Raw genomic sequence first — 27,789 nt, 5'->3', positions numbered from 1 at the left:
TCAAGATTTAACTTGCCATTATCTATTGCTTATTTATTCAGGTCTGTAAATAACACTTATATAGAGACATAAGAGAGATGTGTAAAAATGAAACATTGTGAAAAAAATACAGTTTTTCAATTTCATATGAAACTCAAAAGTATAAGTTCAGTCCAATGTGGAATGTACCTACAGTTGTTTATATCAGGGCTCTAAAATCCATATTTTAAAAATTTTTGTTTTAAAAAAACAAACAAACAAAAAAGCAAAACCAGCTGACCCACCCTGCAAGTCCATTGTGTCTCGTTTGCTCAGAATAAGCATTTTTCAGGAGTGGTTTTGTTGCTTCTTTCTTGAAGTCCACTTTGATTCCTTTAAAGTTGTACTGGCCCAACCGTGGAAAGACAATTTCCATGAAGAGTCCGATGGCAGTGGGTATATGGGAGAGGCAGATAAGGGGAAGGAAGGGAGACAAAAACCCAAATCCTTATGAAGGATGGAAATCAGTTGTTAAATTTTAAGGGGTATCCAATGGCTTTTTCCAGGCACTCCACTAAAGAGCCAGCAGAAAGAAAGTCCCTTTCTACTTCCACAAATTTGATATAAATGGACTTAGGGGACACACCAGGTTCCACAATGCAGTTCTGAGACAAAAAACCATTGATACCAACCCAATCTTTACTGAAGGTTTTGGTGTTTGCTTGGAAATGTAAAAACAAGCATTGCTGCAGAGTCCGAACCTCAGCAATCCCAAGGTAGCAATAGATAATGCGGGTGGACTCCATGTCCACTTGTAAGGAGGCCTGTGATGAAAGAGTCTCTGTGTCTCCTCGGGCTTCCTTTCCTATGTCCTGGGTACGGCGTTCCAAGTGTGGTGAAAGTGCCCTTTCAATACATTCTTCATAACCAATAGCATAAAGGCCTGGGCTTTTGGGAATACCCCCTGGCAATAAATATTGAACAACGTTCCCACCAGTTGGCTTGGAGTGGGCAATGGGTATCCAGTCAATCTCCATGTGCAACTCTAGGCATCTGGCTTCACTAATTGTGATTTCTAAGAATTTATAATAAACATTTTTCCAGTTCATTTTCTGTACTCGTGTCATAATGATCCGGCCTTCAGGTTTCTCTGAATTGAAGTATTCCCGAAGACGCTTGCCAAGAGGCACCTGGGAGCTGATTTCAGCATAGTGGTAACGGATATCCTCTTTCCAACGAGTATTGTAGCCAATGCCAAAAATGGCCAGTTTGTTAGAAAGATGGAGCCTGGAAAAGTCTGTCCAGCTCTGAAACAGTTCCCATTTTAACTGTACTGATTCCAAAATCTGCACAATATTTTGCATAATGTCACGCTTCCTAAAAGGAAAAAAAAAAAAAAAAAAATTCAGGTGGACAGAGGATTACAGTAGCACAATTTTCCTATAAGAGAGGTCTGAGAAAAATTTACTCTTTGTAGAATTAAAGGAAGAAGACTTAAATCATCTCTCTAGTCTGGGTAGAATCCAATTTAATAAAATATTTTTTGAAAAAATCAGATATTCAAATTTCAGAAATCACAAACATATCAAAAAGTACCTATCAATAATGTAAAGTTAATGGTGAGCTTTATGAGCTTCCATTCCTGAGTGAAGCTGAAAAATACTGGTTTTGAAAACGTATCTTGTACCACTTAAAAAATCACTGTAGTCCAAACCTGGTATTTCTGATACATCAAACCAAACTTACGTGGCCTATACCTGCCATGGGACCTATTCAAATAATTGGATCAAAATCAGACATAAAACACTATCAGTGCCTTTTTGCTATTTCAAAAATACTTAAAATACATCACCATCTCAGTGTCTTCCTAATACCACTGTTACGTTGACTTAGCACAGCATTAAGCCCTAAGAATGAATCTATGTGGCAAAGACTTACATTCAATCGAAGCCGTTAATCCTAACAAAAATAGACATTAGGAATAAGATTAAAGAGTATTGGAACACAGCAGAAAATATATACTTATACTAAGATTGTCCCGGAAAAAGAAAGCAGCAATGAAGAAAGTGCTTGAATACACAAGACAAAAAAAAGAAAAAACTTGGAAATTCTCATTTCACATGTTGCTACACTTGAAGTTGCAAAAGTGCTGGGTTGATCAAGGGGATGTAGTTGGTTGAATTCTTTTCTTGGCTGGTCTCATTTATAGCAGTAGCTAAGACCTTTGTTTTAATGGAATTCATCAGAATTATTCTGATTTACCCTTCTATAGGAATCACTTACTATATATTAATTGTAGATTCAATCTGCATTATGCTGAACTAACACACTCACACACAGTCAAACAAAAGCGAAGAATAAAGATGAACATTCCTGATTTAGTAGCAGCTCTTTGGAGGAAGAGGAGAGAGAATTGTGGCCTTTTGAGACATTCCTATCAGGCTGAACACTCTTTGAGGGACATCCATATGTATCTTTCCCAGACTACACATGATCACATGTCAAATCTGTTCTCCTACCCATTCACTTTTGTTTGATAAAGAATTCATAAATTGCATCATCTTCCTCTGGGTGTCAGAGACATTCAGTGTGAAGGCCCTTTTGTTTGTCTTACATAGTTCCCAGAAGATGAAATGACCCTTCTAAATTCATTTGCTGCTTTATTAAAAAATAACATCTATTCTTTTACATATATGCTGAAAAATAGTAAGCATCCAATAAAGTCTATTTTTATAATTCTTGGTGCTCTCAAGGCCAAGGTCCAGGAGTCTATTTCTGAATGGGCAAATTAGCTTCGAAAAGAGAAAAACCATTCCATGACCAGTCTTGCAAATCCCTGATCTCAGGCAGCTATCTTCCAAATGAAATTTTATCCAGTCATAAGGAGGACCAAGCAACATAGTATGAATGGTTTAACATGAAGCCCTTCTTCTCAGTGAAAAATAACTTAAAGAATATATTCTTTTGATTTTGGGCTGGGTAGTATCATCTTTGGATGGCATATTTTGCTGTAACTCATGATAGCTAACCTGGTTAAGCCCTCCTATGTCTAGTACTGCTACACAAATGAAGATGTTCAGCATTGTCACAGCCCTACACCATCAGTAATACTACAGTTAGACACTGCAGGGAACAGTTCTGGAGAGACCCCTGCACTGCAGAGTGAGCACCCTAAGGAACCTCTTCAAATCTCTCACCGTGTGGGGTGTGAACTGGAGAGAGGAGGCGGCACAGCTTGGAGATCTCTGCAGAGCCGGTCAGTTTCCTGCCCTGCTGATCTGATCTCAGCTTGGAGCTCCTACGGCTCACATCAGCTCTTCGGAGCTATGGAGCACAAACAGGGAGCTAGACCCAGAGTTACTCAAAGAGTCCCTGCGATCTGTCTGTCGTTTTTCCTGGACTCCGGAGTTCCAACAACGGGAAAAGTTCAGGTGGTTTGAGGTTGGTGGCACCGATTCTGTGCAGTTTGAATTCAGCCCCAGTTACACCAACTGCAGGGCCTCCCCTGTAGATCTCTGGTGGCTAAAGGGAGAGGTGGGACATTTTAGTGAAAGAGCCAATGGCTTTTTTGGGAGTGGGGTGGGGTATGGGGAAGGATGAACTAAGAACTTGTTAAACTTTACTTTAAAAATTGTAGAATTAAAGTGTTTCCCTTCTTTTGGGATACTTTAGTTCCATAGTCATAAAAGATGATTCCTAAATCTAGTCAAGGGATAATTCCAAACTTAGTTTGAGTTTGAAATTATTTGTCCTCATTCTATTGCAATTTTTAAAAACAGTTCATTAAAATGTTAATCATAACTGGTCAAAATAATAAGATCTTAGACTTGGAAGTGATCTCAAAAGTCCTATCTAATAAAAATATCTAAAAAGTCAAATAGTTCTTAAGGAAAAATAAAGGCCCTCTATAATATCCCTGAAAAATGATCATCTAGCATTTACCTGAAGGTATCTAGTGAAAGGATTCTTAAGGCAGCTCAAGATTTTTAGTTCAAATTTCTACTACTCACCCCCAGCTATAGCCATCAGGCCTAGTGATTAATGTTCTGGTCCCAGAGGGAATGTTCTAAGAAGTCAGAGTGGGGCAGCTGTCAAAGGAAGGGGAAAAGGGAGATTCCAAAGAAAAGCACCTAGTCTCTCTTCACTATACTGATCACTACTGCAGCAATTTCTTCTTGCCACTTTCTCTCCACTTCTTCCCACCATCTTCTCAGATGATGTCAAGATTACAGATTGGGAACTTTTATTTCCCCATAATTTTGTCTCTTCACTTTTTCTCAACAATAATTAGGCTCAACACTGCATTCAAAATCATTAAAAAGAATAAGTCACTTACATGTTATTGAGATCCCAGAGAGTTGAAATATTTAACATAACAGAAAATACCAGGCTCTTGGGGAAAAAATTAGCACATCAGGCCATAATCAAAAGGCCCTGGCTCCTAACCTTTTTCATTCTCCTTTCTACTAATTGCTTTTTTTTGCTTCCCAACTAAGGAAGTAGGACATCTGGCTACACAAAATGCAACTTAAGATGTAAAAGAAAAATTGAGTACTTTTTGTCCCACAACTTTTCCATCTAGCCTTAAGACCCTTCTGCTTTATTTCTGAATCTGTTTAAACAGCAAAGTATTCCACACCCACACACTCTAGCAGACACATACACACACCTTTTCATTTAATAATGAATTTCTCCTTCTCAGATGTAAAATTCTCAGCATTTGAAGATGACTTTTAGGGATAACATTATGGAGAAAGTCAAGAGATGAATAAATATGCTTCTTTAGTGGTATGGCTATGATTTTGCACACATGTATAATTACAAGTTTCTAAATTTCTCCCAATGTTCACCATCCCTAGAGGAAATTCACTTTGTGGCAAGGTGAAACAGCTACTTACTGTGCTTCTTCAGAAGACTCTTGTTTTATTTTTAATGTTCTCTTTGTGACAGGCATTTCATCTGAAAGGCAAAGTTTTGAAGATGAGTTACATATTGTTAAGCCATGACATACATTTATGCAGATTTGTAACTATCTTTACTGTTGATTCCATATTTTCAATTGGTAGGCATTAATTCTAGTGTCAAATACTGTTGTAGTTCAATGCCAGATTTATAAATATATCTCCCAAATAATGAGATGCACACATTTATATGCACGATCAGAAACCAGCTCTACATGTACAAGATTCTTCAAGGTCACCAATGGATTTCTAGCTAGGAGATTAAAGTTTCATTTCACTATGAACATGATTTTAAAACCACAAGAATGAAAACAATTCTGTTCAACTTAGATTTTCCATGTAAATTTTTCAAAGCAATTATTTCTCCAATATAAAAAAAAAAAACTTCCTAAATGTATATAACATGTAATTTTTTTTCAAAGATTTTAGTGAATTAACCTATCAGAACGAAACGAGTCGCAGGACACTAAAATAATTTAGCCTTTATTAATGCACTTCAAAAATAAAATGTGGTTAAATACTTTCTATTTAAGTATATTATTTTTTTTCTTTCCTACTATATCAAGATCCTTTCTTGCATTTAACATTTTTTTCTTCCTCATTCAACATTTGAACATTTTTTATCTTAAAATACAGTATCATTTTGAAATACTAATTTTAGATCAGCATCCAACTCTTGCTTTTTTCATCCAATTCTTTTCTGCCATTAGGATTTTAGATATTGTATTTAGATTTTATCTGCTAAGGAGTTCATGCTACCCTTATTACAAAAGTATGGATAGCCCTAGATTCATTTCATAGGGATTTCTTAATTACTTCAACATGAGGTAACAGGATTTTGGCCAAAGTATGAGTTATTTTCATAAAACTTAACTGATATATAGTGACTGCAAAGGGTCTTTTTCATAAAATAATGATCAGAAAGTTAAATGTTAAAAAAAAAAATCTCTTGATCAAATACAAGTTGCAAATAAAACACTCATGTCATTGGGGCTGCTTATAGCCATATCACTAACTAGTTAGAATAAGCACATGGTAAATATTTTGATTTAAATAATATCTTGAATAAATCATTCTTTTTAGGACTTTTTCAAGGTAAATTGAAGAACTCTACCTTTTTTTCAGCCCAGTTGAAGCCTAACAGGGACCTTCATCCATATTTAAGTTTAATAACCAAAAAGGGCAATCAAAATGTCAGTATTTTGTCCAAATGAAGAAAAAAATAGTAAAACCAAACAATATGGAAATAGCTAATAAACTTTGTAATTATTCGGGAATTATAGGGTACAGACACCATATACTACATTTAAAAGTAAATTGCTCTGAATTCAAAAGTCTTCAAAATCAATAATCTTAAATATCAATAGAAAAATCATGCTATAAGATATCTGACTACAAAAGGTAGTAACCACCTAGTGCCAAGTGGGAATGGTACCAGGATATAGTCCTGGATTATCTATAGCAGTATGCAACATAAGGGTAGATAATGGCTCTCTTACCCAATTCCTGATCTGTTGGATAGCCATGTAGATCCTGACTGTGGTTTCCCCAGTCCTCCTGTGAATAATCCTCCATAGTGCTGCCATCTGACTCCAGCTCCTGGTACAAGCCACTACTGTTAATAAGTACAGGCTGGCAGGGCTGAGCATCCCATCCTCCCTGACCAAACACCTGTTCCAACTGTTCAAATGTGTAACTGCTCTTTCTTTTCCCAACACCATGTTCTTTCACCCGACTGTAACACCTGCGAAGGGTCTAAGACACAAAGTCTTTTGTTATTCCTTTAAATCTGTACTTCCTCTTCCAGGTATGGACCACAGATATTAATTACTATTAAACAGACACAAACAGACAAACACAGACACATTGTTATAGGAATGCTAAATTTCATTTTCATTCATTATATTAGAAAAATACTATATTCAGCAATAACTCAAACACATTACAATTCAAACAACAGCTTTGCAGTTAATTATCCATTATAAAACAAGAAACATTACATCATAGCATGTACCCGATACACACATTTTATCCCTCCTCCCCCATTAAAAAAACAACCAAGAAGTACCAGCCAGCCAATAGGATGCACACCTGCCACAGAAGAGAGAGTACAGCTGCTATTGTGCCCAGAATTTGGAAAAAGGTGAGGGAAGGGAGGACAGAAAAGAGGATTCCCCAAAGCAAAGAATACAACCTTCCTTATTCTAAGTTAAGGAGGAATACAGATAAAAAAAAAAAAAAAAACAATTGCCTAAACTAATTAGCTAGTAAAATATATTACTTACATAGTCTGTATTCCTTACTAACTCATTCTGTCTCTTGGGAAGCTGCTGAAATTTAAAATAGAGGTCAAATCAATATCTAACATATCAATTATCAAGAAATAATATTCTAACCTTGATCTAATAAGAACCTAATATATTACAAATCTACTTTAAGACCCAAATTGTCAGCTAAAATGAACAAAGGTACATAATTGCCTTTTTTTTTTTTTTTAAGAAAGTGGGTTGGAAGGGAACATATTTTATTTCCTTTCCTATTAAATTATTATATATTAAAAATGTTACACAAATATACAGATATATTAAAGTTACTGTTGCACAGGAGCTGTTATTTGTATGGTCTTCATTTCATTTCTGATTATCAACACCATTTTCTATAACCAAGTGATATACCCTAAGATATGTTATTGAGTAGCACACCTTAAGATATGTTATTTTAAAGGATTTAATAAAGACCTGGCACCAGCTTCCAAATATAGTTAGCTATATTCCTACCCCCTCCCCACTTGTACCCTTCCAACATCCATTCTGTTTCCTTATGTTTAACTACATGAGCAGTTTGCCTAAGAGACAATGCCATCTCTCTCACACCCCCACCCCCACCTCTTATTCCCAGATGAGTTCCAAGTACTTCTGTATTCAACTATGCATAGCTGGTTCATTTCAGAATATGGAGGCATTAGTATAACTGTAAATTTCTTCTTTAGATATAAGGTTAAATCCTGTAAGTCAATACATTATCTATTCCATCAAAAACTCTTGATAACCTTTTTAAGGCCTCCAATACTATTAAAACAATGATTTTACATTTTATTCCAAAATGTGTCACTTGAAGATAAACATACAGAATGAACAATGGTAAGTATAAAAGAATGATAAAGATGATGAACTGCACAGTCCATCCTAAATGTTACCCATTGTATTCCCTGCATAATCACTTCCCTATTTAATTCAATCTTCTTCCCATTCTCTTTTGGTATCTCAAATGAACCATTCAAAGTATTAAAGTTGTTGGTAATATTTCGTAGTCTTTCCTTTTTTTTTTTATTTTTTTTATTTTTTTAAAACTAGGGGTACAACAATCCCCTTCAACACAACCTTCTTAATGGGTATTTTAGGCTCCAAATCTGCCCAGAACTATTGTTAGAACTCTGGATTTGGAAAATGATCAATAAGCAAGCTTTTTAATCAAAGAAGACACAAGTACCTTCAAAGTTTCTCTCATTCAAACCTCAAAATATTCCCGTACCCCAGGGAATTCTGCCCTCTTTACAAAGATTAGAATTTGAATTGCAAGTGACCCCAGCCAAGTTTTTTTTTTTTTTTTTTTTTTAACTCTTACAATATTTTGTTCTTGCCTCCAAAAAATCCTAACCACCCCCCACCCCCGTCCTTAATCAGCCCAACTAGGGCCATAAATGGAGTTTCCCAACCACGCTCCTTTCACCCTCCAAGGCCATAAATGAAGATAGAAATGATATCGCTGCTCAATCCTTGCAAGTTACCCAGAGAAAAAATTCACTACATAAAATATCCCAGCCAAAATTATCACTGATAGCAATTTGGGAAATCAAGGAATAGTGCTAAAATCATCTCTCTAAAGAAAGGTAACTTAGCCACATCAAACCCACTAGGAAATAATACAGACCAAAGAAAAACCACCAATCTCTGATACCAAGCATGGTGGAAAACCACAAAACAGGCTCTTTTACCATCTGTGTAACCACTAAATTGTAGTCAGCTAAACTTGAAATTTCATGAGGCTTATATAAATGTGCATGAAGAAAGTAGTAAAGTCTAGTAGTTACACAATGGTTGAGAAGTCCCAGATCCGTTTTTGGAATATTGGCCTGATGACTTGGTTTCTTTTACTCAAGAGGGACTAATAATTATTGCTATAAACCTACTTCTAATAGCTCATACAGGAAAGAAATATTCCATTTCATTGTTAAAGATCTGAGTAAGCAAATATCACATTAGGAATTTGATATAGAAAAGAATAATGTCAAAACTAGCTAGAAATATAGATCTAGAACTAGAACTCAGAGGCCATTTATTCCAACCCCCTCATTTACAAATGAAGAAACTGAGGCCCAGGGAGATTAAGTGACCAAAGGGCATATAAGTAGCAAGCATCAGAGACAGGATTTGAACCAAGGTCTTCTGATTCTATGGCTGGTATTCTTTCCATTGAACCACACTGTTTTCAGGTAAATTTGGCTTCAGTCCTCTCAAGAAATGTACTTATTTCAAGAAATGTTTAAAGCAGAAGTGCCTTGCTGATCTCCAGCATGGACCCAAGAACCAAGATGATTTCATATTTTTCATATAACATATGTAAGGCATGTTCGTCAAGACAGATCATGTCTCTAGACTTGAAGGAAACATTATAACTGAGAAATGTTTGTCTAACTCTCTGAGAAACACTATGATACAGCTAATTTAGGGGATTTGGGGTGGATAAATAGGAGGGAGATTCCTTCATGTCTCAATATACCTGACCAGAAAAAAAGCAGACCTTTCTAACTACAAAAGATTACTTATGGGAAATAATATTAAAAAAATATGTACTATATGTACAAAAGAATATGGGGAAATCCCCTAGTCTACGTCCTGACACCAAATTACTCCAGAATCTAGGAAAGGGAACCTTGATGATTCTCAGGGAGAAGTCTCACCTCTCATTTGCTGACAGGCCATATCTGGCAAGAAACTCATTCTGGCCTTTCTTAGAAAAATAATTTCAAGTATTAAGAAGAAATGTTTCTTTTTTCCCTTCTCTTTTTTATCCCACCTCAAAGTCAAAGGAACTTAGATTCAGAAAAAAAATTTAAGTGATTAAAATTTAGGGGAAGAAAATTTGCTTAAACTTTGGAGGATTTACTTTTCTAGGATACAGAAAATATTCAAAGTGGAGTAGTCAGTATAGTTACTTATTATCAAATATTTTCATAGAAAATTAAATATATCTATCTATCTACATAGATAGATAGATAGATATACACATGATTGTTCCCATAAGAAAAATTAACAGTCACATTATCTTATATCTTGAACAAGTTTTGTTTTTTAAATTACAGCTATATGAGCACTAAAATACCAGTTTGATCAGATGACCAAATCATACAGGTGTGAGTGCTTCAGTAGTGAGTTTAGAAGAAATGCCAAGTGAACTCTTATTGAAGTCCACCATGCCAATTATTTGAGGATTAAAAAAAGTCGAGAATCAAAGAAAAGATTTGAAAAATGCCCCACTACCAAAGTAGGGAGAAAAAGATGACTGACAACTTATAGAACATAGTTAATTTTTTGGCCAATTTTAAGATTAAAAGAAAAGAAAATGAAAGAACAAGAAGATGACATTCATTGGGGATGAATGCAAAGCAGTCTATCTGAGGAGTAAACAGAGGCAGGAATTGAGATTGGCAGGATTTGGGTTTAACAGTAGCAATGCAGAGAAAGACCCAGGGTTACAGTACACGAAACATTAAATACAGTGCACAATGCAACTCTCTTGCCAAAATAAGTAAATCCAGTATTGGGTTGTATAAGCAGAGGAATCACATGTAAGCTATGAAGGTGGTTCTTCCTCTCTATTCAGCACCGGTGAGGCAACAGCTGGAGCACAGCATTCAGTTCTGGGCATCGCACCAGCTACAAGAGAGGGAAATTGTAGAGTTCAGAAAAGGGCAAATAAAATAATGAAAAGCTTGGAAAAATAAGATCTACAAGTAGGGCAGTGGTTTCATCACAGCCCTCCCTGACATTATACAAGATACTTTTGGGGTGGGAGTAGGTCTCTTTCCCTCATATCTCCTAAAATCCTAGATTCTCAGGAAGTGAAAAGAAATAAATTCCTCCCAAGCCTGCCACAGCATAAAAGGAATTAAGCAAATTCATAAAGCAGGGTAGAATGTCACCAATTTCTACTATCAGCACAATCATCTCCTCAAAGTTTGCCCCATTTTACATATAATCAGAAAAGAATTACCATGACAGAACCACTGATCTATAAGAAATGGTTATAGGTGAAACAGAACATCCAATAAGAAGTAGAAAAAATGGGCCACAATAGCCACATTCAGGTAAATGTGTTATTTGAAAGACACTTGGCATGATCACGTGTCAGAAATCAGATGAAAAATAAAGTTATACTGCAGGAAAGAAAGCTGAGTTGTAATAGTAGGAAACACAATTAAAATATAAAAATAAAAAAACCAAGTAGCAAAATAAACTTTCAATGGTAGTTACAGAACTACCCATACTAGATGGAGATTAGATATACTTTATCTTAAATCCTTTGCCAATTGAAAATTATTCATGTGATTTCCTCTTTTTGGCCAAATGATTAGAATGGGGGGAACAAAATCAACCTTGGGGAAAGTATCCGGGAATTCATTTTCTAAGAACCAAAGAAAAAACTATGGCTAAAATAGCTTAACTCTTAAACGCACCAAATCACATGTCATTTTTAAGATTATTTCCCTATTTTGGACTAAGGTTACTGCTTTCTAACAACACCAACTGATAAAACTTTCCCATATCCTTGTTCATAAAAACTACAAGTGAGGAACCTTCCAAAAGGAGGAAAAAATGAACTCTGCCAGTTGTTTTTAAGAATTATCTTTTTAAAAAATCTTTATTATTTTAGAGCATACTAAAATGTTCTTTCTTCATCACATTTTCTCAGTGTGATCAGCAAAGTTAGCAGAAGAAAGTTTCAATTAGCAGCTGTTAAGGGAAAACAAACTTATTTCAATATGGGCAAGAAAGATGGTAAAAATACAGGGTACAAACTTCTGGCAATTTACTTCATACATTTTTTTGAGGTCTACCTATCAGCAACACAACATCAAAATCTATCCATACTTGCAAAGATCCCAAGTTTTGCTCTGCTCCCCTTTGTTTTCAATGTATTTATTTCTATAATATTGTGATGCTGAAATCACCTGTATACCATTTTGTCTTTTATTTGAGCATAAAACTGCATTACAAAGAAAAATAATTATAGTTCTGGAGTCTTTGACCGCCTAACATAGCATGTCAAATTACTGACTAAAATGTAAAAGAATGTGTGTGTGCCGGGGCAGGGGGGTGTTTATGTAACTAAAGCAACAGACTATTGGCTCTTCCTTTTCCCTTTCTAGATCATCTTAATTACTACTTTTTAATAGAAAACAGTTTAGCTATGTAAGTAAGAGACACAATAGGTCTACATAGTAACCTGCCTTGTAACAAATTATCATAGTCCTCATGGGGGATTCTAAGTTTTGAGTTAGTTTGGGTTCTATTTTCATATTAAACCCCAATCAACTGACTGCTTAGACTGAATGGCATGTAAAGACAAATAGCCAAAATTCTCTTGTTCTCTGGCAGAACCAAAAAAAAAAAAAAAAAAAAAAAAAATTCAACAAGCAGAAGTGTATACTAGGATTTAATGCAAAACAATAACTTATGAGGTATAGATCTACTGGACAAGAATTTTTTTCTTGTTGCACCAACTAAATGTTATTGCCAAATTGATTCATTCTATAGCTTTGTAATTGCCATCAATTATCTGACTTCAATATTCAATTCTTATTTTGGATAAATGACCTGTAAGAATATTCATATAATGCATGGTAATCTCACATTTTCATTTTCAATGATAAGCAAATATAAATATATTTTGTCAACCTTCCTAAGCAGTCACAATGATAAAACCTTAATCTGTCTTCCGATTTCAGTATGACAAATAGGATATTAATCCTAGTGATTTGGAATGGCTGTAGAAAATTCTGTCCATTTAGACAAGTAATTTAGGGAGTGATAAGCAAAGATTGGATATGGTCAGAAGAATAGGTGAGGAGTGTATAAGTAAATTTAATCAAAGCCACCTAAATTCCACGTTCTCTCTGAAGGTGGAATTATTTATTAGGGGAGGGCAGAAGTAGTTCCCTTTATCACACATACTCAGATTCATTCCAAATTTGATTTTTAGAAATGGTAGATGAGGTTTAGAATGCTCAGAGTGAAGGAAAAAGAGACATATTATTCTCACTTGAGCAAGGGAGCTCAGTTTAAGAAATAAGAGGGAAGAATACCATCTCCTCATATATTATCCCAAGAAGGCTCAGGGCTAAAATATAACACCACAAACACAGCTAGCTCCCAAAAAGTCAGTCTTTGTTCTTAGTGAGGAGACACATAAGAGGCTTGTCCTCGGTGAGGGAGAAGGAAAGGTGTCTCTCTATCTCTTGCTGCTCATCCGGATTTCTTTGCCGTTGCTGACAGGATTGGAGAAGGGGGTTGGAGTGCCAGCAAAAGCAGACTGTGGCTAAGCTTACTTGCAGTGATTCAGGTGCTGTGAGAGGGAACATGGGGTAGATGGGGAATCACTGCCTGAGCCAGGGTGGGGAGGGAGGATGTTAGGCCATTCCCATTCTGACTCTTAAGAGGCTGGAGAGGCTGTAGAAAGGCCAGCTGGAGGCTGGGAAGTGGCAGAAGTGCTGTCGTTCTGTATCATCTTGCTGGGGAGCTGAGCTGCTGGGCACTCTACTCAGGGTCTGGCTTGCTGAAGTTGGGGCCCTCAGAATAAACCATACAGAATTCTCCAATCTTCTGTACATCACCCCCATGGCCAGTGTAGAGGGTCAGAAAGCCTTTAAAACTGAAGCATACCCCTTGGTGAGTCGGATAATCTCCCCAGGATGGATCAGGTTGTCAATATCATCCCAAAAAGATATATTGATGCTACCTGTTTTGTCTGCTACTTTGCAGATCCTCACCTCATGTCTTTTGTCTTGGTCACTCGGCCTGTCTCTAGCACAATGAAGATGAGATTCAGGTTCTTAAGTCCTGGGCTTGATATCTTTCACAAAGGTCGCCATCGCCATGCTGCCCAGGCCTCCACACTCTGAGGGAGAGCCAGGGTTGTCTCCCAGATAAATTCTTGTGGGCTGTTGATGTCTGGGAACTGGTGGATTTTGCAGCTGCAAAGGCTGTAAGAGTTGCCAAATTTCTCTTTTACTATGCAAATTCACAATATAATTTTTTAAAATCCTTTCCAGGGGAGGAAGAGGGATAAGAGAATTTCTGATTGCAACACAGGCTCCAATTACATCAAGTAGACACTTCCCCAAAAAGACTTTGGTTTGTATTAAAAGATGACACAATGTTTAATAGTTAAATCATGACTGGATTAAAAAAAAAATTCTTAGAATTAAAACAAAAGCTCTTTAAATATTTAAGAATTTTTTAAAAATTCCTTAGAGGTTTATTTTAAATAAAGGGAAGATTAACAGAGGGAAGAAATAGAATTTTTCTAGAAAAAAGAACTGAAAGTCATTAGCAGAAAAATTTCTTGAACTAACTACAGTCAACTTGGTTTGTTATCTGGCTAGACTTAAATTGGGCATCTCTCACTGTTATTCTTCTATATACACTATTGTTGCCATACTTCAACACAAAATCTGAGATGGTAAGAACTTCCTAATACCTCCTAAGAAAAACAGAAGCAGAAAAGGTCATTAAAAAATAGGTACAAATATAAAAAGTAACGAATTCTTTTACTCAGTGCAAATGGTGACAAGGAAGATTGTTTAAACAGTACTTCTAATCTTTGATAATGGTTTCCTTATCAATGAAATACTACTTTTAATTTCAACAACGTTGTTAATCTGTAAGGAATGGTTCTGTGGCTATTGGATAATGGAATTTAAAAGTTGGAAGAGACTTAAGAGATCATGTAATCTGATCCCTACTTGAAGCAAGAAAGATTTCTACAGTCATAACCTAGTCATTCAAATTAAGTTGTTTCTTATATTTGAAACATGGCTTAAGAAATTCAAAAAGATAAAATAGTTACCTTTACTATAAAGATGAAATAAATCAGCTGATTTCTACTCTTGAGGTCGCATAAAAAAAAGATAACCATTGTCAAAAGGTTTCCCTTATTTATAGCCTTAGTAATTCTAAGGGATTGTCCAGAAGTGAAATTGTTCAGCAATATACATACCATAATCACTGTCTTATTCACAGAGTTGGAAAGGACCTCGGTCATCTAGTCCAATTCACAAATGACCAAAAATTTCCTTTACAAGAATTCCTACAAGTGAGACTGTAGTCTTTGCTTAAAATCTTAGAAAAACCTAAGAAGTATCCCCGGTTTTTTATCCTGTTTTTAATTTAGAATTTTTTTTTAATACTAAGATTAAATCTGCCTCTCTGCAAGTTCATTTACAGCTCCTATTTCTTCATTTTTCTTTCAACTGTCACCACAGTCTTCAATGAGATGTAATACCCATTACTCCAATATATCCATTTACTCCTTTAAGTGTCATAAAATCATCATAAGAGAAAGATTTGACAGGATCATAGATCTACAGTTTGAAGAGGCTTCCCAGGCCATCTAATCCTTTCCTCTTATTTTACAGATGAGGAATCTGAGGTTCAGGGAGATTACATGACATGCTCCAAGGTAACATAAATTGTAGGCACCAGAGATAGGATTTGAATCTAGTTCATCTGACTCCAGTTAGTTTTGATAACCAGAAAAAAACTTGATCCTCCTCCTGAGCTAGCTGTTTTAATCTGGATACTAGTATAGTTTTCTGGACTCATTAGGTCTATGTCTATTCTGATTGTTCAGAGAATCCTTGAGGAAAAGAGAATGTTGACTACTACAAAATATAATAAACTCCATTGCCTCAAGAGCTAATCATAAGTGGTCATTATTTTTAAGACTATAAGAAACAGATTATCAGAACTGCACTTCAACTTCTGATGTCCCTCAATGAAACAATGGTCACAGGACCACAGCAATAAGAACTGAAAGTTCATCTAATCAAATGATTCTTAAATCTTTTTTTTTTGTCATAGATCCCTTTTGGGATCTGGTGAAGCCTATAGACCCTTTCTTAAAATGGTTTTTTAAAGATTTAAAATGAAATACAAAAAATTTGAAAGGAACTCATTTTCTTACACACACACATACACACACACACAGTTCCCAGGTTATGAACCCCTAATTTAAACCCAACTTAATTTTCTAGATAAGAAAACAGAATCCCAGAAATATGAAAACCTGAAATTCAAATCTAGATTTTCTGACTCCAAATTCTGTGCCTTTCTACTGAATTATGCCTACAGTGATCTTATAATATGGACTTATTAGATGCTTTATAAGGAAGAAAATACTGTCATGATTTTTTTTTTTTTGAGAACTTCATCAATACTTTCAAAGCACAAAATAAGGGAAAGACATACTTGCTAGGGAAAAAAAAATACATAAACTCAAGCATCATGAAATATAATTTCAACAAAAAAGAAGAAAATTATTGGACACAGAATAGGACTAGGGTATGCCCTTCTTAATACAACATTTTCAAATAAGACAAAGATTCCAGTAGAAAAAGATGGTGAAAAATAATCAAATTGAAAGAACACAGCAGTAGATCACAACTGTGCAGACTAGAGACGCTATAAAGTTATCACAATGATTCCTTATATCTATATGTATATCAGCATTGTCATTCTAATTGAATCCAGCAAAATATATATGATGCAGTAATGAATAAGCAAACATTTCATAAACTTAATGTTTCAAACATATATACATTAATAGCTGACTTCTTAGCTACTTAGTACCATCAGTGAAGTATACATAGCCCAATCTGATTTGCAATTTTGAGTTAAGATTTAAGGGATTCTTTAGAAAGGAAGAGTTATTTTGGAAAGTGAAATCCTTGAACAATCACATACATATACATTGAGAATAGATGTAGTCAACCATCTAAAATATGTTGGACATTTCAGCTACTTTACAAGTTATCACTAACAGGTAGCTATGTCAGTAATTAAAACCTGCCTTTTGCCACCTTTCCTCAAACTTCCTATATCATCTTCCATATCACTCTACTTTCAGCACTTATTGCTACATCTTCATATACATATTAAAAAGTATGCTGATACTTTACTTTTTGTATATCTTCTGTTCCACAGATATATCCTAAAAATCATAAATATTCAACCAAAGAAATGTTAATGCTCCTATTCTAAACTTGATATCTATTAAAAACATACCTGACATTACTATCTAAAACACTCCAATTATAGAAAAGGAGAGCATTAAATTTTAAGTGCTTCTTATTTTCTGCTAAGTATAGTTAGCTGCAACTAAAAAATGTAACACCACTGATCTACCATTACAGTATTATTAAATACTTCCTGGTTATTGACTAAATGGAAATTTTTAACCTATAAAGCAATGCTTACAACAAATACTGGTCAGAGTGAAATTTTAACCCAAAATGTAAATGTCACTTTTCTTCTTTCATTTAAATTACATAATTATTTATTTTCAAATTTATTTTGTCTATGGTTTTTATAGTAGGAAAATGGGACCCTAACACTATCTGTCATTCATGAATTAAAAGTAATTTGTAATGAAGTTATTTTTCATAATTCATGCAAATATCTTGACATTCAATATGGAGATTTTAAAGACTTGGGTAAGTAGATCAAAAAGAAGAGTACACAAAGACTTTGTCTTAGGATCATAGGATAACGGAACCTTGGTGAGCATGTAGCACAACTGCCGATTTTTTTTTTTTAAACAGATGGGGATGCAAAGTTCAGAAAGGTTAAATGACTTGATAATACAAGTAATAAGTAGCAGACCTAGGGCAACTCTCATCTCCCTTATTACACATGACCTCTTCATCTGATCCCACAACACTTTGTCCTCCTTGTCACTTTCATTCTAAAGAGAAATACACATCTTACTCTTGCTAGATTGTAAGAGATAAAGTTAGGATCAAAGCTTACTTATAGGAAGAAGCTAGAATGGTGCTGCTAGTTAGCCTATAACCCAGTGACAATTTACTACACAGTAGAAAAAAATGCCCTAGATAAAATAATACACATCATCTTGAACATAGAAAACTGGGATTTTTCATGATGTATCTGAAAACCATAAAAGATCAACTTCTGGCTTTAAGAAAAATAATGATTAGTCCAAAGAAATTTCTAAATATTGATATAAAAGCAATCTCTTCTCTTAAAAAAAGTTCAATTTCTGTTAGCTGTTCTAAATTATGTATATGAATTACTAACATTTTAAAATAGGAAGAAAGGGAGGGAAAGGCATTTATATAGCTCCTACCATGTGCCAGGCATTGTGCTAAGCACTTTTACACATTTGATCTTCAACAATTCTTCCAAGTAAGAACTGAATTCAAGGAAACTTGAGGCAAAAGAGTTCAATCAATTAATCAGCAAATATTTATTAAACACCTACTATATGACAAATTAAATGACCTATCCCAGGGTCACAGAGCTGAACTCAGGTCTTCCTGACTCCTAGCCCAATACTCTATTTACTTCACCACCAATTATCAAAGTAGGTAGCTGAAAGGTCAAAATCCAGAACAAAACATTTTTCAATTCTTCTTGAACCACAATTCAAGTCCTCTCTTGCAGGGAAAGAATCTGCAGATGTTAGAAATAAACTAAATTTTAACCAAAATGGATTTTTCCTGATCTCACTAAGATCAATTAAAAGAGCACTTGGTTTAGTCAGAGAAATGGGAAGAATTAAATAAATATAACTACTACAATGAATTTTTAAAATATAACTTTTAAAACTTTTTTATAGGATCAGTTCTAACAAACAGTGTCATTCCACAGTTTCAAATACACTATTGTTACACAAGGTGCTATAAACTTACATATAAAAATATGTAATGATAAAAATAAACATTAAAATGTTTAATAGTGGGAATGTCAGCTAATCAATAACAACCAATACTAGGAAGCAAAAAGTTTTTGAGAGATTGGGAGAATTTCATTTCTATTGGGTTTCACTGGATTCTTATTTACAAATGGGTAAACTATACTAATGTAAAGAAATGATCATTTTTCAGTCATTCAGATAATATAGGAAAAATTTAAGAAACAAAGATGAAATTAAACCAAGCTAAACTTAAAAAAAAAAAAAAAGCAAGTTAGAACAAATTCATTAAATATCAGAGATTAGAGATGGAAAGTACCAACTAAGTATCTAGTCATCTAGTCCAATCCCTCTTCTCATTTTATAGAAGAAACTGAAGCCCAGAAAGTTAAAGTGATTGACCATAGATCACTCTAATCGTAAGAGTAGAATAAGACTTTGAACCCAGGAACCTCTGATTCCAAACTGGAACTCCTTTAACTTTACATGGAAAGGTCAACATTTTAGTAAACAATTTCTACCACACAAGGAACTGGAAATTAAGTGAATGCACATAACTTAGGGAATGGCTGAATAAATTGTGGTATATGAATGTACTGGAATACTATTGTTCTATAAGAAATGATGAGTAGACTGATTTCAGAAAAGCCTGGATAAGACTTACATGAACTGATCCTGAGTGAAGAAAGCAGAACTAGGAGAACACTGTACACAGTATTGGCAAGATTGTGTATTGAATGATTATGACAGACTCAGTTCTTCCCAGCAATACAACAATCTAAGACAATTCCAATAAACTGGGGATAAAAAATGCTATCCCCATCCAGAGAGAATTACAGAGCTTGAATGAGAATCAAAGTACACTATTTTATTTTAGTTTGCTTTTTCTTTCTCATGTTTTTTTTTCCTTTTGTTCTGATTTTTCTTTCACAACATAACAAATATGAAAATATGTTTAAAATGACTGTATATGCATAATCTATATCAGATTGCTTGGAGGAGGGAGAAAAAAATTTGGAACTCAGAATTTTGCAGAAATGAATGTTGAAAACTATCTTTACATGTAATTGGAAAAATAAGATATTACTGAACAATTAAAAAACATTTCTACCACAGGATAGAAAGAAAAATTCCTGCAGCAATTATATTGTAGAAACTTAAGTGATGACAAATTGGTCAACATCTAACTGGATATAAATTTTGGTTATTACTGTCTTGTGAAAGTGTTAAGGAAATGAATAAGGTTGACAAAAGAGAAATAAGAAGCCTTTATAATTTACTCTTCCAAAATTGAGTTGATTAGTTTCCAAGTGATATTTTCGGATCAGTTTTTACAGTCTTTTAAAATTGAGCCTAAAGTTTGAAACTGTGTATTAGTTTCGTGCTAAATGGTGATGTCTATATATAACATGGTGGGCTGCACATTCTTATTAATGTCTAAAAAGCAGATCCAAAATGAAAATTTTCTTCAAGTTCTAAACTAATGCCACTTTGCTGAATATAACAGGTTATGGCACTCAAACTATGATAGCTCACTATATTCAAGTAAGACTCATTTTATACCACAGATTTTCTTGAAAAGTGACCTTGGAAAAACAGTGACTACTGAAGCCTAGTTTTAGTTTCTTTGTATGTAATAACTGAAATAATATTCAGTCTATCTAAAAAGATTATTGTAACGACCAAGTTTTTTATATATATATATATATATATATATATAAGAAAGAACATTGTAAATTGTAAAAGGCTATAAAAATTGTCACAGGTAACTCTAGAGAACTTCTAAATTTAGTTCTCTATACCATTAATTTTTAAATTTTTGACAAAGATGCACTGGCTCTGGCACACAGGTTTTATAACCCATCAGAAGGGCAGTGTCCAATACGAGCAACTCCACTATCTTTAGATAATCGCCAGGTGATGTGGAGAGACCCAGAAAATGGTGAATGGAAGGGACCAGATAGGTTAACTGCTTGGGGGAGAGAGTTTGATTGTATTTCTTCAGATGGAGAAGGAATCAGATGGGTGCCAAATGAGTCATATTCACCTTGTCCATCAGAGACAGAAAAAGAGAAAAACCTCAAAACAAAGGAGAAGATTTAAGAAACATCTGACATTAAAAGAGCATGGCTGATAAAGAGACTGTTAAAGAACTTTAAAATCATCAGGAATCATTGGATTTCCTAACACAAGATGAGACTATTGTAGGACTTTAAAACTTGCAGGAATTATTGAATTTCTGGCACATGAACTAATAGACAATGGACATATGGACATGTATAAATTCTCAATTTATGATTATTTAATCATGTTATGTGTTACATCACTTCTAGCATGTGTTATATTACTATGTATTTATGTAATTTATGTAATTATGTGTAATACCTCCCATTATTGATGGATTTATGTTTCAAGGTCATGACCACCCTATGTTCTAAATCAAAAGAAAGGGGGAGATGTTAGGTTCTTACTGGATGCTAAGTCAGAACTTAACAATTCTCTAGCTCAGGGTTCAGTTTTAGTTCACACCTTTAAAAGGAGTTATGAAAAGGAGTTTACACACCTTTAAAAAGGAGCAAGTTCTTGGTCAGTAAGGAGTTCCCACAAGCCCATTCTCTGGGAGGATAAAAAGAGGAACTTTGAGTCTGAGGAGTCATTCTGGATTGGATTAAGGAGAAGAAGCCCCGTGGATTCGCAAGTCCAGCAATCCCACACTTTTGGAAGAAGAAGAAGATTCAAGATTCTACCTTTGCTCTGGCTGGAGGCTCCAGAAGCCTCCCAAGAAACCTGCTCACAGAGAAAAGGATTATACAAAAAAGAAACCTCCTCCCAGAGAGGGATTATAATTGAGACACGACGAACTTTACAGACTATTATTATTATATGAATTTTTACAAACTGATTTTAAATTAATTAGGTAAGTACATTATTTAAAGCAAGCAATTTAACTTAAGATACATGATTTTTTTTAGATAAGTATATTTTAAGATAATTGATTTTCTTTATAATCCTTTGTATTTTATTTTGTGTATTTAAAAACATTGTGAGAAGGTTCTGTAGCATTCAAAGGGCCCTTTGGCATACAAAACAGAGTTATAGTACTTATTTTGTAAAAGGAAAACTATTTCTATAATTTAAATATTTCCCTAATATGTCCTTCCCAAATTTATTTCTTGTATACTAGGTTTTCTGAAAATAGAACACAATCCTATTTTAATTCTATACCACATCAATACTCTCACATTTAAATTGTTTTTAAAAAAGCAAACCCAGAATCCTATTCATTTACAAATGTTTGCAAGTCGATTTACTTCTAATTAGGGAAAACTCTTGATATGTTTCAAAAGGTCCCACAAGGATATGTTTTAAAAGGTATGAGATAATATTTTAAATGAGTTGTTCTGGGCACTTCCTACACCTCTCTCAGTCTAATCAACAAACCTGAAAGGTATTATCAGCATATATAATAAAGTAGAATAGATAAAATAGATAAAAATTTTAGTAGAGATAACCAATTTAATTAAATCCTAGATACTTTGATAGCACTATTCAGCTTGTAGAAAACTTTTCATCATCGTAATGCAGAGTTTTTGTAGAACCTATAGAGAAAATTATACTCCTATTAAGATGCTCAATGACAAGGCAACTTTTGGCCCTAAGCAACTCTTTAATTTAAAACAGAACAGACCCCACTATTCTCTCAAAAAGATGGTTAAGAAATGATAATTAGAATTAAGGCAAAAAGTAATTTATCTACTGAATCATAAAAAATATTCTAGATATTGTGATAATTATTTTTAATTAATCCAAAAAATAATAATTAAGAATTATTTTTAGTGGTAAGGAGAAATCCCACCCATTATCTTTAAACATGTTCTTAAATAAGCAAGCAATATTGATCCATAAAAGACAAGTTTTTTAGATCACACATTCACCTTGCATTCCTCTTGTGGCAAGCCAGAAGTACACATCTGTTTCATGGACATAAAGCCAACTCCCAAGAGGCAAATTTTTGGAGAGTGCCCAAAAACATGGGACTTGAGAATGAGTTTTGCAGTGCATCAGATTAACTGACTGAAAGTGTGAACACAGCATCTGGCTCAATAGTGAATGATTTTATAAATTCAAAGCTTGGGTAAAGTGTCAAAGCCAAGAACTGCTAACATAGTATGAACTGTGACATTCCCTTCTTTTCTGAAAATAGCCTTTACTGAGACTCCCTCAGTTGCAACTTAATTCATGCACTATATTAAGACACCTTGTGCATTCATTGACTTTTACGGTTACTCATCTTTTTCATGTATGTCTTATCTTCCCAAACAAACTGTAATCATAGTACAAATTACAAATATTTACTTGTAATCATTAGGTTGCAAATGCATAGCCTACTACTATACACAATAATAATGTATACAGTATTGTGCAAAGAATATTTACATATATAGAAAAAGATTGGGAGGCTCATCTGTGGTGACAGATGATGGACAATGAGATCATGGACAAGAACTGCACAGGATGGGTACATTGCAACCTTCACAGTTTAAGAAAGCATACATATCAATGAAATCCATGGAATCACTTAAGTATCCAAGTATATTTCTTTATATCACTCAGAAAACCTAATGTTTTAAATATATACATGGTACTCAATATATGGATGTGAATAAATGTTCTTGCCAAGCACAAGAAAGAATTCAAGATTAGATCACCCCAACACAAGTCATTTTCACCTTTTTTGACAAATATTTTTCAGAAGTAAATAATCAAGTCAAATCTTGTTAAGTTGTGAAACACTATGTAAATGATAAATTTGAAGAATGTAAGGAAATATGGAAAGATTTACTTGAAATGATGGAAAGTAAGATTACCCAGAACTACAAGTGACTACAATGTTATAAAAAGAAGACAAGGCTAGTGGAATTTCAGATGGAAGTGGAAAAGGTTATATAAGCAAGACTTGTTTTTGTGGGTTTATTGTATTAATACATTTGGCTCTACTTAATAATATTCTATAAGTTTCATATAAGATGCTTGTATTTATTCAATCATTTGTATTAGTGGCAATTTAGTTTATAATAATTTTTAAAAGATTATTATAATAATTATAAGATATAATAAATCATGCAGCAATAGGCAGCTATTTTCATCAGAGCAAAATTGTGTCTGTCCTTAAATTACAAAACTGGGCTAGTTAGAAAAAAACCAAAAATGATTAGTAGCCACATCCAACTAGGATCAACTCCATATGTCTTTACTTCTTATGATGAGATAAATATTATCAAATAGACAAATTCACCCTGCCTAACAAAGGGATAGATCTTACGTTGGAAAAATAACCTCTCCAAGGCACAGTAATTTGACATGCTATGAATGGATACTAAACTAGGCCAATTTTTTCTGCCCTACACAAATTTCTTTTTCTTCAGAATTTTGAGCAGTTATTAAGTTATCAGTTAAATCAACAATTCTAATCAATGCAAGGAGTCCTCTATTTTTTCACATTTGGTGGCAAGTCATTTGCTTGTATCACCATTTAAAAGCAGAATATACTACTCCCCTTCAAAGTCAATGAATTTTTTAAAAGAGTTAATGAATTTATTTCTGAATAATTTTCAGATAGTAATTCAACATGTTTTGTTTTATTTCTAATTTACAAATGAATATTGTTCTAAGAATTATAGTACAAGCTTATGAAAGTTCTCTTTCTAGTCTTTAGTTTATAATAAAGTCTGGGTTGTTTTGATTGAAATACAAAAGTTAAGCTCTTTTTCCTCCCTTTCTTTTAAACCAAGTTAATTGAAGCAGTTTAGCTATACTTGTTCAACTTAGAATAGTTACAAATGAAATTGTATTACTTTCAATACTTCAAGGATTAATGTTTTCCTTAGGTATAACTTCCTCCACAGAGTACTCAAACCCTTTGTTCTGTAGATGGTCTTCAAGAATTTTTATGACTGAAAAAATTAATCATCCTGTAACTAAAAAAGTGATGAATCTGGCTGGGCTAGTTCTAGGACAATACACATATAGCACCCCCATATTCCAAAGTCAGCTCCAATAGGCAGTAGCTACAAGAATTTGTGTTATACCAACCTAGGTCTGAAACACTGGAGACATCAAAATAGAACTTCAAAGGAATGTAGTACTGTTAGAACGGATAAAAAAAAGTTTTGTATTTTTTAAAATAACCTCCTAGACATGAGAAGTTTAAGGACAACTTAGTCATTTTCATTTGCATGGATAAACTTATCTTCTTTAAACATATTAATGAGACTGTATAATTTCCTTTATTAATTTCTCTTTCAGACTGGGACAGTGGAGCAAATTGACTGAATGATATTTGATTATTTCATGGATTATATCTAGAATAGAGCTGCCCCTGTTCAGTAGATTCATTAATGGCATAGAATGCTCAACAACTTTCGACCAGTCTTGGAATTCCTCTACAAAAGAATTCAAATAGATCATATTTTAAGGTCTGGGTGTATCCCTCAGTAGAACCTAAATAGAAGAATGGTATATTGCACATTATCAGTGATTATTTCTGTTAAATGTATCAAAAATAGGGAGCTCCTCAAATTTCTAACTTCATAGACCTTGACTATTAACTGACTGGATCAAATACTGATAAAGGCTTCTTATTCTTCATTAAATTTAAAAACAGTAACTCAAATTTCTTACGTGGCTTTCTCACATTTTCCTGGGGATTCATCCCCAAGTTTCCTCTCCCCCCACTCCACACCCCCTCAATTTATTTGGGCTCGGCTGAGGCAGATAAAGTAAAAAGTAAATTCCTAGAGGGTTGAGAGGGGATTATGTTGATTTTAATTTTTGCATTCCCAGCAGCCAGCACAGCGCCCAAAACGTAGCAAATGCTTTACTGAACAGAAGTAAAAGACTTTTTAAAAAAGTCTAAGACACTACGAATGAAATCAATTTAGAATGAGAAGTAATTGGCAGGATCTTAGAACAGTATTAGAAAGATTTGAAATATCTTTGTTTTTGGTCACGCCAAAATTTTCCAAATTATTTTTCCTAAATCAGGAAGTAGCCTTCCAAAAGACCCTAATCCAAAAAGGACTTTTACTATTTTAAAACCATATACTAGAGAGAAACAGCCTCAGTCACAAAGGTTGTGTTTTACCGAACCTGTTGTTGAAATAGGTACCACGCTTAGAAATTAACAGAAAGTCTTTCATTGGGGGATGTCTGGGAAGATGGATCCTTATCTGAGTCTTAACTCCGGTGAACACTAGAGATTTGTAACCACAAACGGATTCAACTAAAATACAACTCAAAAACTGGAGCCCGCGGGCTTAAAAACTACAAATTAGTAAAAATAAAATTAAAACACCCCAAGCACCTTCCCAAAATAGGAAACTTCTGATCCTGATTAAAAGCACTAAACGTTAAAATGCCTAAGGAAGTGGAAGCCCAAAACTCGTGAGGCTTTTTGCCTATTACTCCAAATAGGGCTCAGTATCTACTACTGGAGGAAAGGAATAGCTTTCATACGGGGCCTATCAGAAATGTTAGAAAGTCTCAAGCCAAGGGAAACAACGGTCTCACTCCACATTCCTTCCCAATTCCAAGTCCGGGAGTCGTTGCGCCCACTAACTCGCCACGGTAACAATACAAGACTGGCTGCCAGCAGCTCTTTCCGAGGCATCTGGAATCCCACGAGCCCCGCTGGCAGCTCAAGTTGGAGGTACGGCCACTGACACAAAGGCCAGTAGTCCTAGAGAGCGCTTTTTGTGAGTGTGGCTCAGCCACTCTGGAAAACCCAGAGTGGGAGCTCATTTTCCCTTCCCCAACCCCGCCTCCGACCCCGGGAGCCCCACACTAAGGAACAAAGCGAGGGGCCCCGAAGCTGGAGGGAACGAGGCGTCCGCAGCGCGAGGACCGCCGCTCAGCACACAATGAAAAAACCACCAACTTCGGAGCGCTGGAGCATCCACATTAGCACGAGAAAGGGGGCGGCGGCGGTAAGGACATTTAAGTTCACACCCAGAAGACTTGAGGCCCGGCGGCCCCCCTAGAAAAAAGTCCCCTCCCCAAAGGGAGAAGAGAAAGGCGGAGGGGAAACGAACCGCCCCCCGGCCCCGGAGGGAAGCTCCGCGGACAGCCCAGCCCCAGCCCCCGCCCCCCCGAGGCCGGCTTCCCCGCCTTCTCTCAGTGTATCAGGTTCGCTGCCCCGGGCCGGGCGGCCGGTTACCTTGATGCGCTCCCGGCACTGGGACGGGGTCCGCTCGTAGCCCAGCTCGGCCAGGGCCCGGGACACGCGCTCGTACATGGCTGGCCCAGGGGCCTTGCTGCCGAACACCGTGCCGGCTCCCTCCAGCTGCTGGTACCGCGCCTCCACCAGCCGCTCGTTGCCCCACACAGCTATCAGCGCGTTGGTCTCGGCCGGGGTCCACGACATGCCCCGGCAGGCAGCGGCGGCGGCGGCGGCGGCCCCGCCACCGCCGCCGGGGGAAAAGGAGACGGAGGATGAGGCGGCGCTGCGGGCCCCCAGCCCCAGTCCCCCGGCCCCAGCCCCCGCCGTCGCTGCTCCCGACCCAGCCGCGCTGCCGGGTCCGAGCGGAGAGGCACCGCTGGGCGTGGAAGGGTCAGATAGAGACGGGTTCCCATCGCTCATTCCGCCCGGAGAGGCCGGGGACATCACCTCCATCTTCGGGATCTTCAGCGGCGAGTCAGTGGGCAGCTCCGAGCCACAGGGCGCAGCCATCTTCCGAGCGGCCGCTGCTGCACCGCCCGGAAGTGACGCGCCCCCACATCCGGTCGCCGCGGTTTCGAGAGCTACCCGCTGTTCTCTGAGGAGCTCTCGGGCGGGCGGGTTGGATGGTCTCGCTCGCGCGCCTACTGCAGGGACTGGGGC

The 27,789-nt window shown here is 35.8% G+C and overlaps 1 protein-coding gene across 16 annotated transcripts; it reads right to left on the bottom strand.

Annotated features, from left to right (window-relative positions):
• MSANTD2 (Myb/SANT DNA binding domain containing 2) lies at positions 1 to 27,789 on the bottom strand. 16 transcript variants are annotated; one of them, XR_012488363.1, is made up of 6 exons: positions 27,127 to 27,696; positions 7,205 to 7,249; positions 6,419 to 6,674; positions 4,857 to 4,917; positions 3,156 to 3,480; positions 1,198 to 1,335 (listed from the first exon to the last, which is right to left on the bottom strand). XR_012488363.1 is itself a non-coding variant. In XM_074303919.1 (5 exons), the coding sequence occupies exons 1-5, from the start codon at positions 27,637 to 27,639 to the stop codon at positions 483 to 485; spliced, it is 1,572 nt and encodes a 523-aa protein (XP_074160020.1). In that variant the 5' UTR covers positions 27,640 to 27,684; the 3' UTR covers positions 1 to 482. The 16 variants fall into 16 exon arrangements, 11 of the variants coding, with proteins under 11 accessions (XP_074160020.1, XP_074160017.1, XP_074160018.1 ...); XM_074303919.1 differs by lacking the exon at positions 3,156 to 3,480 and having other exon boundaries at positions 1 to 1,335; positions 6,419 to 6,518; positions 27,127 to 27,684; XM_074303916.1 differs by lacking the exon at positions 3,156 to 3,480 and having other exon boundaries at positions 1 to 1,335; positions 27,127 to 27,682.

Source organism: Sminthopsis crassicaudata, chromosome 3 (genome assembly GCF_048593235.1).
Source record: "Sminthopsis crassicaudata isolate SCR6 chromosome 3, ASM4859323v1, whole genome shotgun sequence".
Lineage (NCBI taxonomy): Eukaryota > Metazoa > Chordata > Mammalia > Dasyuromorphia > Dasyuridae > Sminthopsis > Sminthopsis crassicaudata.
Note: the sequence above shows the minus strand (reverse complement) of the source record. Positions and strands in the feature narration are given on the sequence as shown.